This window comes from Macrosteles quadrilineatus, unplaced genomic scaffold (genome assembly GCF_028750875.1).
Source record: "Macrosteles quadrilineatus isolate MER2022 unplaced genomic scaffold, UCM_ALF_1.0 Scaffold_3__2_contigs__length_128488019, whole genome shotgun sequence".
Lineage (NCBI taxonomy): Eukaryota > Metazoa > Arthropoda > Insecta > Hemiptera > Cicadellidae > Macrosteles > Macrosteles quadrilineatus.
This window is the reverse complement of record NW_026542596.1, coordinates 48,136,583-48,151,559: the sequence shown is the minus strand read 5'-3', so window position 1 is coordinate 48,151,559 and position 14,977 is coordinate 48,136,583. Positions and strand designations below refer to the sequence as shown.

At 36.5% G+C, this 14,977-nt stretch overlaps 1 protein-coding gene across 6 annotated transcripts in view; it reads right to left on the bottom strand.

Annotated features, from left to right (window-relative positions):
- Positions 1-14,977, bottom strand: part of LOC128989670 (cGMP-dependent protein kinase, isozyme 2 forms cD4/T1/T3A/T3B) — a 224,681-nt gene that overhangs the window by 70,532 nt on the left and 139,172 nt on the right. For 4 of the 6 annotated variants that reach the window (XM_054411640.1, XM_054411641.1, XM_054411643.1 and 1 more), the window contains exon 2: positions 11,954-12,120. In XM_054411640.1, the coding sequence (XP_054267615.1) occupies positions 11,954-12,120 (167 nt within the window). Of the gene's footprint in view, positions 1-977; positions 2,961-11,953; positions 12,121-14,977 lie in introns of those variants that run through there. The other 2 variants (XM_054411639.1, XM_054411638.1) reach the window with 2 other exon arrangements.

Genomic DNA, 14,977 nt, shown 5'->3' with positions numbered 1-14,977 from the left:
TGAGCTTAGATGAGCTTAAATGGGGAACGAAAAGAGTTTATCTCAATTAGTTTTCATCCGATAAGTAAATGTGTTTTGTTATTGTCTTCTACCTGGAATCTTCGATTATATCCGGTTTGAACAATATACAAAGCTTTACTGACAAAGCATAGTATCTCTTGTTAGTTAGTGGAAACTCTAATGAGTTTCTAGTAAAATGCTTGTATGCTGTAATTTTGATCTCTTTGGCATGTAATAAATTTGTTCGATTATAGAGTCCTTCAGTAACTAAATAAAATAACAGTGTCAGTAACCGTTCCGAACAGCAAGTAGCGGGGTCGTAGCTGTCGGAACGTTAAGTGACAAGAGAAGATTGCTGACGATTTTAACAGCAGCAAAACACGGAGCAAGAAATGTATGAAATCTCAACAACGGTTACAGCGACTGCCGCATTGCTATTTTCTATCATCCATTTCACCCCAAGAATGTTATTAGAATAGTATAGATGAGGTCGTTAACTTACATTGAGAGCTTTGGATTGAATATCAATTTGCATCATTGAACTTTGTTTGTACAATATTAACATGGTTAATAAGTTATAAAACGGTGTTTTACAAAAATAAAACGTTGCATACTTAGAGTAGGTAGTAAAAACGTTAAAGTAGCTAGGTATAGGTACCTGAGGAGGTATAGTTATTGCCTAGAACAGTACTAACCACGATTAGATAGAACAGATAGCCAGTGACGTCATTTGTTTATTTCTATGCTCCATACCGTACCATTTCTGTTATAATACTCATGGTACTAGAATAGTCATAAGCTTTGTGGTGGTTTGAAACTGGACTAAGCTGTTCATAATCACTGAAATTTAAGAAACGGTCCACGCTAAAGAACAGCTGATCTTGGTCAGTAACAAAACTAACATATCATTGGTTCTAACCCCATTCTGTCGTTGTCCTAATCTACCCTGGCTATGGTGCAAACTTTAGATGAACTACCTGGACATGATGTGTGATGTTTCTTGTCCAGCGTAGTATGTCCACTTCCACTGACCACAGTGTCCACCTCACTGCCTCTCCTCGAGGAATGCAACATGTTCCCCGTCCGTCGTTTCCTGATGCCATACGTGTGCACAGGAACGATCAACTTGGGCCTAGGAATGATGAACTCCGACTCCTGACTCTCCACTGGGTTCAGAGAATCAGGCTCTATCGCACTTTCCACCGGTGAAGTCCTTTTCTTCACACTCTCCATGGAAACACTTCTAAAGTCACTGAAGTTTGAAACGTTGGAAGGTACGCGGTCGAAATCAGAATCCAGCGAGGAAGTCCTTTCTTTCGCGTCTATCCTGAAGCTTTCGCGGAGAAGATCGCTGCTGTTTGACTTTTGTCTGCTGCTGGTGGAACCATCACTTTGAGATTTGGATTTGCCTCTTTTGGAGACGTCACCGTTGTACAAGTCGTCCTCTAGTTGCCAAGAGTCTATATCCTCGTACGGATGGTGGTTGTACACTTGTGCTTTTCTTCTCAGTTTCTCCTGTTGCATCTCTCGTCTTTTCCTCGCCGCCCACGAGGAAACTATCTCATCTTGACGAGGCTGAACTCTGACTGGCTTCAGCTCAGCAGGGATCGGCTGCAACTCCAACGTCTCCTTCGGTTTCGGAAACTCCTCCTGTTCTGTCGGGTAGCCGATGTACTCGTAGGAGATCTTCGGCAGAATTTGATCGTCTATGAAAGCGTCCATGCGCTTCGGAACTGGCGGCGGTTCCCTAAATTTCCCGGGCGAGGTTCCAGATCTGATTTTAGGTGGGGGAGGTGTAATTATATCGTTAGGGTTGCGTTGGTGTAAAGGTTTTGTCCTTACTGGAGGTACAGGTCGAGAGACATCGGTGTTTTCGGACATCGCATCGTCAGTTCCTTTAGGGGGTTTAAACTCCGGAAGCTCTCTCCCGTTCTGGCGTAACGCACTTCTGTTTCCGTTTGCGACTTCAGGTCGAACTAATTCCTTTTCGTCATGGTGTCTACTTCTATCACTGTCTTTGTTTGTTACAGTCTTCGTTCTCTCACTTCTGTCTTTAACGGCCTTCGACTCGGACTTTTCTGAATGTTTGAGCACAATCTTCCCAAGATTTTCCGGAATGCTAGCCACATCTTTGGGGGTGATGATTTGGTAACGTTTCTCTAATTCGCTATAAGTGCTATTCGAGTTCGACCCGTTCTTCCTCAGGTCTAACCCGTTTGGTAACTTATTGTCGGCATTTTTTAATTGTCTTTCTAGAGAGGAATGTGTCGAACTATTTTTCGAGCCCGGCGTTCTCTTGGGAGACTCTGCGTTCACACTCCGCCGGGTCTGGTCCAGGTCCTCCCATTTATCATGGTCTACTCTACTGGTCAAGCCCGGTAGTTTGACACCTATCCTGGAGATATCTTTGACAGTCGCGGTTTTCCTCTCATTTTCCTGCAAGCCCCATTTCTGATTCACCTCCTGCCAGTTGGCTTCATAGTGGAACTCCATGGCAGGCCCAATGGCGGTGGCGTGGCCGGGGTAGTGACGTACCTTCATCTCAACAGCATACTGCTACGTAACTTCGAGCAAGACAGGAGAGAAAACAACAGAGTGAGAAACTAACAGGTTCATTTCAAACCCATTAGGGTAGGTTAGTAAACTAGGTCAAAATAACTATTAGTTCACAAAAAGTTTGTATTAAGATTCTATCCTTCAAGTGAAATCTTCTCTAACTTACATACAATTACTTACTGACCACTACAACCTTAACACAAGAGTAACGGACCAGTAGTGCACAAAATTTACGCGAAAGCACAAAGTTTTAACAAATCACAACTAAACAGGTAGATTTCATTTCCAAAGCAGGAACAGAACGTTGCACCAAAGTTACAACTAGAACCACAAACTGTGTGAAGCACGTGACAACATAAACAAAGCACCAGGTTAGAACACGAATCGACGTCGTCCACTAGCACTCGCTCACGTCTACCGAGCAACTGACGAGATTTCATTGTTGCAGTGCAGCTGTGGTTAGACAAGGGGAGGGGTGGGAGAGAGCGGAGGAGGGGGAAGAAGGGGAAACCATTGTTGAAACAATCAGACATTCCGTCACACTCAATTAGAGCGGTTTGATGTGTTTACGAGTGCGATTTAAACCGCAATTGCGGCAAGTTCAGTTCACAAGTCTTCATTCACAAAGAGTTCCGCTAAGTGGTTTAGTCATAAAATGCAAATAAACAAATAGATCAATTGATTGTTATATCATTGCAACGTCCTTGGAGACATTTGGTTAATTATTGAGCTACATCAAAGCATTCTGATTGAAATATTTTATTTTGTGTCATTTTTTAATAGTTTTTTCAGGAATTTTCCTAGTGAAAAAATCCAAGACAAATAAAGTGACATGTTGCAGTTAATCAAGAGTTTAGGAGGCCTACATTAAGTGGAAATATTTGTACAAATCGCACTGACACTTTGATTATAATTTTTGAACACTAATATTCCTCCTTCAAAGGTTTATACAGTAAAATGTTTTAGTACACACTATGAAAACACAAATTCCGTTGATACTATTTAATTATATTACATAGGAAAATGCATTTTTGTTATACAAATAACATGTTTTAGTTGAAACTAGCTGTAACCCGCAGGCTTTGCCCCGTTTAACTTCTTAATTTTCAAAATGATCTCGTTCGCATGGCTCAATCACGTCCTGGTTGAAGATCGTTCGCTACGCTCACTCACCTTTAGGTTGGAGCTCGTTCGCTACACCTACTTGCCTTCAGGTTAGCTCGTTCACTACGCTAACTCGCCTCCAGGTTGAAGTTCGTTCGCTATGCTCACTCACCTTTACGTTGCAAATTAGCTGTTGTCATAAATGTAAAAGAGATAATAGTGCTGCACCCTGTTGATAATCCTTGTAACTTTAATGCTATTGAACATCTTAGAACAGAACCAACTTGTTTAATTGAAACAGCTGTTAAAATTCATTAATTCCATTTCTCATAAGGTTAACATGGGAAACTCCAGAGCCACTGGGGCGGAGCCGATTGGACGGATCACGAAATTGATGGTGTATAAACCTATTCCATGAAATTCTACACGTATGTACCAAGATTCGTAGCAATCGGTTCAGCGGTGTCTATCACTGCCAAATATATATATATATATATATATATACAAACATCCTCTTTTATACTTATAGATTACTAGCTGTAACCCGCGGGCTTTGCCCCGTTTAACTTCTTAATTTTCAAGATTATCTCGTTCGCATGGCTCAATCACGTCCTGGTTGAAGTTTGTTCGCTACGCTCACTCACCTTTAGGTTGGAGCTCGTTCGCTACGCTAACTCGCCTCCAGGTTGAAGTTCGTTCGCTACGCTCACTCACCTTTTGGTTGCAAATTAGCTGTTGTCATAAATGTAAAAGAAATAATAGTGTTGCACCCTGTTGGTAATCCTTGTAACTTTAATGCTATTGAACATCATAGAACAGAACCAACTTGTTTAATTGAAACAGCTGTTAAGATTCAATAATTCCATTTCTCATAAGGTTAACATAAGAAACTCCAGAGCCACTGGGGCGGAGCCCGAAAGGATTTTTGAAATAAGAATATGCCTATATGTTAATCGGGAATGTGAGCTATCATCATGCCAAATTTCAGCCCAATCCGACCAGTATTTTTCGCGTTCACTTGTCACAAACATACATCCATACATCCATACATCCATACATCCATCCATACATCCATACATCCAAACTTTCTCATTTATAATATTAGTAGGATTTCAAAATCAATACAACTGAAAGTGCTGTACAGTATTGGTATATACCAAGAATGGTAGGAACTAAACTAAAAGTCACAGTAATTATATGTACAAAAATTGTGTAGCAATATACGTTTAACCTATGTATATACCGATGAAATAACGAAATTTATTATTGGTTGATTAAAATAAGAACGGTATCAATACATTTAAAAATTATTATGTAATGAATTGACCTAACTTCCAATTATTATTGTGTAGAAAAACGTTGACATGAGAAATTAGTTAGTTTAAGCAGCATTTAAACTGTTACGTTTTGTACACATTAAATAAAGCCTAAACGCAACATGTTCCAACTACTTTCTCCCATTCGTATACGCAATTCAATCACATCTCCTAACCGTTTTGCACAGAACATTAACAGTGGCCTAAATTGAGGCTAATTGTTGAAAGCGAGCAGACTCAGTACAATAATGGATCTAAGTACTGGTGTACTGGTGCTGTACTCCGTGGTTACCATAGAAAGTGCATCGCCGCTTCATGTACTCTACACTTTCCCGTCCGACACACAAAACCATTGCAACGCTACACAGATTTTCCTATTTTGATAGTTGTGATAGTATTAAAACATCTGGTCATGAAGTAAATCGATTTTACAATATAAAAAGTGTTTTCGAACATCCAAACTATACCTATCAGTTAGTTCTTCACCAAGTTCTGAATTACATTTTATTTCGCCACACAAGTTTTTAAGACATATGCTAGGAAATTGTTTGTATTCCATTTATTTTGCAAAAATATCTTGGAAATAAAAGTATTTTGACTTTGAAATAGATCCTTGGCTGCAATTTCAGTAAAAATTGGCATTTTTACTATGGTTATGTTGTGGCCACAATCCTTAGGCTACATTAATTGTTAAGAACCCCCGCTATTTTTTTTTAGTTAATGAGAATTTATCAATTAGGTATACATTCAAGGTCTTAAATAAACCCTAAGAAAAAAAAATAACTTCGAATTCTCAAGAGATTGACTAACAAAGTTAGGCTATACATAAATAAAGTCTCGTTATTGCTTAGCAAAAAAAACAATATATTTACGTATTGAGTAATGAGTGAGACAGTCCACAGTTACATTTTATCAGAATAATCTATTTCCCTTGGGAAAATCACTGAATATATTTCAATTTCACAATCTAAACCTAAAGGCAGGAACTAAAATTACAATTTCAAAAATTAGAAGTGAATTAGATTTGATTATATTAAATAGAGTTCACTCATCTTTGAATATGTACAGTCAAAGGTATATAAACCTCCACACCTTTGCCCAATTTTAAATTAAGAAAAACATTCTCATCACCTTATAACCTACAGGTAGAAGATGTTAATTCAAACCGTCCTCCTAGTACTTCCTAGTACCACAGCCAGAGACCTGTCGCCAAGGTCATGTATTTGGGTCGAGGTGCGACAAACTCACCGATGGTCATCCGTGCCTCCGTGGTGAATCGCGAACTGACCGAGGCCCGGACCCGAGGTCGGGATGCGAGGCCGCACAACTGGAGTGCGGCACAACAACACACGGATCTGTATTTAGAACAAGGGGCACTGGTAGCGTCGACGGGAATTTTATGGTATTCTTAAACTAACTGTTGGAACAATTTACCCTAAAATGTTGATTAGTGCAGTTTGAAAAAATGTTGATTAGTGCAGTTTGAGCGCAACCTTTGTCTATTCGTTTAAGGATTCAAATAATCATTAATTGTAAACGATCAAATATCAAAGTATCAACAGACTTTGGTATTGTAGTAACGGTAGTGGAAAATGAAACCCATTAAATTTACCTATATAGTCGATGAAACAGTACTGTAGTATCCAAGATAATTTGTAATAACAATATGTTTAAAAAGCTTTTTAAAACGGAAAGGTAAATTGTGAAATGAAAATTATTATTGTAATTAAATTAAAAAAGTTTACACTTTTGGGATGGCTAAATTGATTGCGACTCTCAATCTCGATAATTACAACAATTGCAAAAACAATTTTTTACTCGTATAATATTTCTCTGCTTTATAGTAACTGTAGAAAAAAGCAAATGTATAACACGAGCGCAAAGTGCCACTTCACACACTAGTTACACAAATAACTATTGAAATTGTACCTTAACGACGAAAAACTCAAGTACATTTTTAGTAAACAACTATGCAAATTCGATCGGTAATTAGTGAAGAAATTTAGGAATTTCAAAGACAAAGCATAAAAAATACCGATTTTCGGTGTACTTTCCTATGTAAAATAAAACTTTGAAATTCCTGGTAAAACAAGATAATCAGTATCCACCATGATACCAGTAGAATGTTCTATGTCCACAAGGCACCCTTGATAAAACAAAGTAGTAGCTTTGACTATCAATACAACTAGACATTCCATCCCCATGTTAAATTTGAAGCCAGTTTTTATTTGATCAAAATCGCCATAGTTGATGTGAGCCACCTACAGATTGCACTGATCTAAATTACTAAATTCTGCCGAATACCGCAGATTCGGCACAATCTTTATAACCAAGTCAAACTTAGGGAATGACTTATGATGAAATGGTAGTAGTAAAAATTTAATTATGACATGATAACCGAAATTGGGCGTCAACATTGAATAACCCCCCTCTTATTCAATGTAGGGGAAATGCTAGGAGTTGGTGGCCTTGAGTGAACTATTACAACAGACGGACATCGATATAAATGAAACCGGATCGCGAAATCGACGGAGACCGAGGTCGATGGAAAGAGAAAAAATTGGATTCGATTTATCAGAAGCCAACGCAACAAACAAAAAGTATTGTAAAACACACCAAATAAACCTCAATACGAATAATTTGTGGTTTTCAGTGTTAGTGTTATAAAACGGTTAATATTTTAGGGGTTTTGAGGGATTAGGTTTTATAGTTAACGAAAAATAATCATTTCAATTTGGCTTGGTTAAAAAGTTGGTGTGTTGAACTGACAGTAATTTACATAAGAAATCTGTCGAAATCGCAATGCAACTACGTTAATTTCCCTCTTAAATCTGGCTACAAATCTAACATAGAAATATATTTACCCCTTATCAAAGGTTAAGGCAATGAATACAAATTTCGACATTATTTATAAAAGAATAATAGGGCCTACTATTCTCTTAAACTCTAAGTTTAGAGGAAAAATCTAATCTCCGAACGTATTCTATGCAAATTCTAAATCAAACAATCTGCTGGAAGAAACGCCTAATTTACAACTTCATTTCTTTAATCTTGAAAAAACCAACTTGAAAAAAGTAAGATTTTCCACTTGAAAAGATTGTCTGATTCTGACTTCATAATCGACGACTTGCAAGGTTGCATGGTGAAACCAGAGTGCCTGTAATCACTAGCCAACCACGGGACCTGAAAGCTTGCGTTTAAACTCAATGTTAATAATTAGCGAGCTGTGCAAGCACAGAAGCAGATTGCGCAAATAACAGGAAAGCGCAACCGGCGCAACGCAGCGCGGACATCCTCTTGGTAAAGATTGTTGGGAAATGATAGCAGGAAAATAAGAATCATGTAGGGCAGGATGGGTTGAGAAAAGCATCGTTATTGAGCTATTTTTAACGTTGAAAGTTATTCCGAGAAAATTTGTCAAGTTAATTGATTGCAATGTTTTAGACCTATATCACAATACCTATAAAATAAAGGAAAATTGGCACTTTTAAAAACATTTAAAACATTTACATTTACAAACTAACAAAAGTTGCAAAATAATGTTGCATTGATTAAATAAATTCGATCGTATGATGGATATTTCATAGAATTTATGGTAAAAACTAATAACACGATCTACCACAATATTCTTGTAAAAAAATCGCCAAATAAAAGCTGGCCTTTTTAAACTGAATCATTAAGTTGATTCTATATTTAATTTTAAATAAAAAGTAACATAAGTGAAAAAGTTTGCTAAATAAAGCTAAATGATTTTTTGAAATTTTAATGTATCATATTTGACAGAGTCAATAGTAATAACATTTAAAGATATTATTCTCGTACATATAAAATTTGTTCTATTGATAAAGAGCGCCTTCAATTTCAAAACACCGCAGTGTACATCAAGAATGTTTTGCGGTTGCTTGTCAAGTTTGTTGTAGGCGCTACTATTTTAAAGCTAGTATCATTGTGTATATACGTAACGTTATGTTTATACTCAATGCTAGTATCCAATAGTCAATGTATAAAGAAACCCTGCAAACTCCCTTATAATTGTCAATTATTGAAAATCAGAGTTACAGTACAGAGTTAAAGTAAACAAAATATTTTACTAGTTTGAAATAAGATGGCTACGTTTTTGACAAAATAACAGTTTTGCGAAAACACTTAAGTAAACCAAAAATATACCAGTAATATTTTTAATAAAGTAGTTCCATATAAACTGAACTCACTAAATTTAAAAGTTAAACAAGTTCACTACTGATCGTCAAACTCCATTGTAAGCACAATGGGTCTCCAAACACTCAGTTGTGAATGTGACAAATCGTAACTAATCATTCGAAGATCAAAAATAACTACATTCGGGTAAAATGATAGTCTCAAGATTTTTTATCAACGACAGAATTACGGAAATTATTCAGTATCAGTGTTGGAATTGTTTGAGGTCTACGAAAATTTTAAGTGTTAATATATAAAATTCCCCAGAGCTGAAGATAAATAAATCGTTGTGTTTGAAAAGCGCCTGCAAACGAAGGATACTTTGAGAAGCAGGTATGCGCTGCGGCATGTAGCTGTGTAGTTGCAGGAGCTAGGTTAAATTGACAAATTGATTCTTCAATGTTAATGCACAGGCCTACGTTTGTTTATTTTCGTACATACACACTTCCTAATTTAAATTGTGGGTAGTTTCAACAAGTAAATTGTTGGTCAGAAATAATTATTTTAGTTTTAACTATGATAAAAAAAACGTTTGCATAGAAAAAATTCTTAGTGCATTTTTTGTTTAATTTACGTATTTTTATTTGTATCTAATTTCCCTAAAGGGAATTAATTTTTCCGATAGCTATAAACATGTAATTTAAAAATAGTTTGCGAACCAACAACAGACAGCGTTATGTTATCTTGAAGAGTTGTGACTAAAAATACAGTTTAAATTTTTTTAATATAAAAAACTTCAAGAGCATTTTTAGTATTTAAATATGGACTTAGAAAAGGTTGTAAAGTGTACATAGTGTGTTCTACTTAAATTAGTAAGAAAAGGTTCCAAAATCGGAACGTATGCTGTATGTTGTCCACTATGTCAACTACAGGATGAATAACAAAAATATGTCGAATACTGGGTACACCTTCAACATTATTGGATCTTATTACTATAGACTTTTTAAATTTAAGAACAATTCTTATTTGTTTGTTCCTTAAAGAAACAACAGTTTAAACAATAGTTATAGAACAATAGTTAGTATAGATACAATAGTTTAAAGAAACAACATATGTTATCACCGGGAATATTGAATCAGGGGTAAGTTTCTGTACGAAATTATTTTTACTAGTTTTACGAAAGTGGATAAGACAACTAGACGTTATCTTACAATGCAGGTTTCCTGCAACGGGGGTCCTTTTAATTTTTTGAAGGATGTTTGCATGATTTAGGATTCTCAAAAGGTGTTTATGGTTAAAGTTTCTCTATTTTTTTAATGAAAGAGCTGATAGGTCCTTTCGTATGTTTGCTAGGTAAATAATAATACGTTTATTCTAGGGAATGTAGAATTTAAAGAATAATTTACTATGTTGGTAGAGTGTTGACAACAGAAAAAAATAGCAATTTTATAATCCCTACTATGAATTAAATTATCTGTATTACATGCATAATAAAAATATAGGCCTAATATTCAAATTAATTAATGGCAAAAGAGTAGTTATTGATATTAGCCCAGTGTACACGGCCGTATTTAGATGATGGAATGTTATCATTGAACGTAGGCCAATACGGTGTTTTCCTTTGACTACCCTAAAGCCCAAAAATAACCGGAAAAATAAACAACACTGACCACCAGTGTCCGCGGAAATATTGACATTGACTTTCCTAAATGCCACAATAACGCAAATAACTGTGAGAAAATAGAAATAGTCAGCTGCTGATGACGTCAAATGGCCGACGTTATCACGATGGGTCCAACATTTTTGAACTGCTCACGTCTTAAGTTTTTTTGTTATTTGTGATTGTTTTCATAGCTGAGAAATGGCTACTTATCTCGATGTTAGTCGATGCTCTTAATCTACAACAAAATTGTAACTAAGCTGCAGTCTTGGGCGTTTATTTGATTTGTTCTTAGTTTTTTTTAGCAGATCGTTATTATAATTATTTTATTATCCTACACGTTGGATGTTGCGATTTTTTTTCTCTCTGGGCAAATACAGGCGTTGAAGTAGTTATTGGTGTATTTTTTGGGTTTTATATGTGATTGTTGAGTATCATAATTGATGATTATGTACTGGAAATACTGCAATAAGGAAAACAAAGCTTTGCAGGATATATTCTGTTTCCAACTGCTACTTTAACGAAGGTAAAGTTTTAATGAGTAGAATATGAAACTGTTTAGACCCTGATAAAGACATAGTGAAAATACGTTACATTAGTATATAGCAGCGACCACAGAATTACAATTCTGTGATTAAAATTTTAATTCTGTGGTCGCTGGTATATAGGGGAAATATTAACAAGTCCTTGCATTATTGCGGAACTATGTGCGCACACCCGTAGAACCTAGATACATACCATATGAGTACTGATAATAAACAATACGTCACTATTGTTAAAATATGCAGTACCTCTTACATATCAATCTTGTGTTACCGTAAGGAGGTGATAAGTCCTTGCTGGCATCTACGTTTAACAAATTTCGGATTAATGCTATAACCGGTTTTGATAGAGATAAGGTTGTATTAGCATTGCCGCCACGCAATACAACCTGGCCTCGAATCGTCCACTTGTAATGTTGGAGGAAAACCGAGTTAATTTGAAACAGAATTTTTCGGGGAACTTTGTCTGGTGATAGAGCACAACGCAGGGCTTTTGCCCCGAGGTTGCGGGTTCAATTCCTGCAATAACAACTAAAATATGTTATAAAGCAACATTCCTCAATCCTCATTTATATGTGTAAAACTGTTCCGGACTAGAGCCAGGCGTCCTAGGATATGAAGGTGGGGAAAAGTCTTACCTTCCATGACGTAGACAATACTGCCTACATCGCCCTCCTTGATGATGAGACTGCCCGCCGCGTACTCCACAGGGTACATACAGTCCACGATCTCTCGGATCTGCGTGGTCTCCAGGTTCTTCATGAAGTCGTTGTCCAAGATGGCGGCCTTGATCAACTCCCGGGATCTGTAACGAACAATCTGTTGAAGAACGTTCTATGTACAGTTGAATAATCTACTAAGATAAAAGAAGACTGCAGCAAATGAAGTGAGGAAAGCGGAATGAGTCAGGAGGAGAAGTAAGGAGCGTCTTCATGGGTAAACTTTTGGAATGAGGTGTTAGTCACAAGTGAAGAACCGTAGTGTCAAGTAAATGCAACCAATGCACAACTGGTTCTATCAACAGATTACCTTACCTTGGTCACAGACACTTGTTACATTGCCTTTCGTTTTCCTAAATGTGTATATTGTGAGCAAAATAGTTAAAGTAAGTTATTATGCTACTTTTTAGATAGAGAGAGAATTAAGAGTGGAGAATTTTTTCACCTAGTACTGTGCCATTTACTTTTAGGTTCTGAAGTTGGTACTAAAAAGTAACACTCTTTGTTTTTCAACACATTTTGTCTTTTGGCGATGTCACTCATTTGCACATGACATATCGTACGTAATTTTTAACATTACTTGGTCCATAACTATTCAAAAAGTACCAAGTTTCTCATGATTGAACTTAGTTTCGTTTCTCCACTTGATGTTTCAACCAAAGTTCCTAAGTCGACCTAAAAGGCCGCCCCAAAATTAATTAGACTGTAAATAAAATTCGCATTCCAGCCATCTGCTCTTATGTGGTCCAAAAATGCCACTAAATACCACTAAATTAACCAAGTAGACATATTTTCCAACCAAATGGACCTAGCGGCTGATCGGCAGGAGTGGAGGCATCTTGTCTGCAAGGCCAAAAACCTACTTAGGTTTGAGTGGCCAAGGAGGTAAAATAAGGTAAATTTTTCAATCAACAGTGCTTATTTCGTATAATTTCAGGATAAAGAGTTCAGTCATCAAGTCCCAATCGGCTGATTCGAGTCCTAATAATAAGATTTATACTACTGTATGCAAAAGCACCACGTTACAGCAAATCACCATAATATTACAAGTCTAATAGGCATACTTTTTAAATTCGCATTTTGAAAAGTAATTAAAAGTACAATGCTTATCGGAATGTTCAAATAGGGATATTAACAGCCCACTCAATATAAAACTGAAACACGCTAAAAGCATTAAAGACTGTAGAGCTAATAAAACCTGCTATAAAACTCGACCAAACACAAGACTAGAAGACACAAGACTTCAACCAGCCGCTAAACCAGTACCTCGCTATGATGGATTGGCAAACAGGAAAAACTAGATCTCGTCCGTAAGAAGTAATTAACAAACGTATAATAATGACAACAAAACACGCCGTATAGGAGTGTGAAAAGTTATAGCCTACGAGCATTCCTGTAAATACATTGAAATGGTATGCTATAGATATCCCAAGAACAAAACAACCTGCGCAGAAACGAAAAGATCACGTGGTTCGCGCAGGTAGGTGTGGCGTACCGGTGTCCGGAAAGATGGGGACGAGGAAACTTAGGGACACGGAAACTTGGGGACAAATCGGGTTTTGAGCCGAGGGGGTGGCAAACGGAGGCTGACTAAGCTCTGAGAACGACTCTTTAAATCGACTCGTTCTCTATTGTTATTGTACCTAGGTCTAGTTGTAACTACGACTTGTTGTATTTATATCTAGTTCTACCTCCCCTTACATTTTTCACCTTATTTAAATGGTTACTATTTGTAGAGCTTAGGGACAACAGATTTAGTACATTGAAGTGTATTTGTAGGGTTATTTTATTAATCACGGAGTAAACCCGAATTGTAAATGATTATTCAAGAATACATTTTTTAAATAAAAAATGCACTTGAATATTTCTAAAACAGAAGCTTCAACTTCGTGAGGATGTTATAGCCTCCAATTTATGTTATACGACCGTGAACATGGACGAATTTCTCTCGTTTGTATTAGAACAATAATACAATATAATTCAGGAACAACCCGTGACTAGCTATTACTGAGAAAGATTAAAGAAATACCTGTTGTAAAATGTAGTCGTAGGCATCTGGTACAAAGTATTCCACCTATTGTTTAATCCAAGCAAACCCATAAACATTCAGTACTTGGAAAGGTAAAGGAACTATGAGTGATCAGAATATAGTGATGTCCCGTTAATCCCCTCGCACGTTTATCCGAATCGACTTCATTTGCAATTTCTTAGATTTTCATTTCAGACAGGCCAGTTATTCGGGTGTCAGGTCACTCGGGTCAGTTAACTTTTGTGTTGTTGCGAGAGTGTGATTGTCCTCCAATTTACAACCTAAATATTGTTTTGGTTTTACGTGGCAATCGCAAAAGAGGAACTCGATCAGCTGTTGATAAAACTATTTTTTTCTGAATTCTTAAAAGTGGTGGTAATTTAGGCCTAATATATTCCTTTGTCGTTAATATATACTGATTGAAATATTTATATACAAAATTATCCAAAACACTGATTTGTATGATATTGGACACGTTTTCTTCAATTCTTTACTGCAAACGTCACTTACCAAATACCAATAATGTGACGATATAATATTTCGTCAAAAAAAAAAATGCCGATCTGTTTAGAAATGTGTTCTTTCTACAAACTTGCACTTGTATCTTTAAGTTATAAGATATTTACAATCAGTGACGTGTTTTGGAATCACTTCCAGGACAATTGATTTAGTGGCAAATTTTATACGTTCGTTATCGGTACATGTTTTTGAAAAAATCGTGCTTCGTGTGAAGCACGAACAGAATAGTTCAGTATAGTGTATATAATTAGTCTGTATAGCTTGAGTCCCAAGTAGGTTCCAAGAATTTTCCTTTTAACTTTATTTCCAGATATTCCAGTTAAATATCAAAAACCGATATCATCAAACCGACCAAAATAAATTATCACACATACTAGATGGGAAACAACGTACGC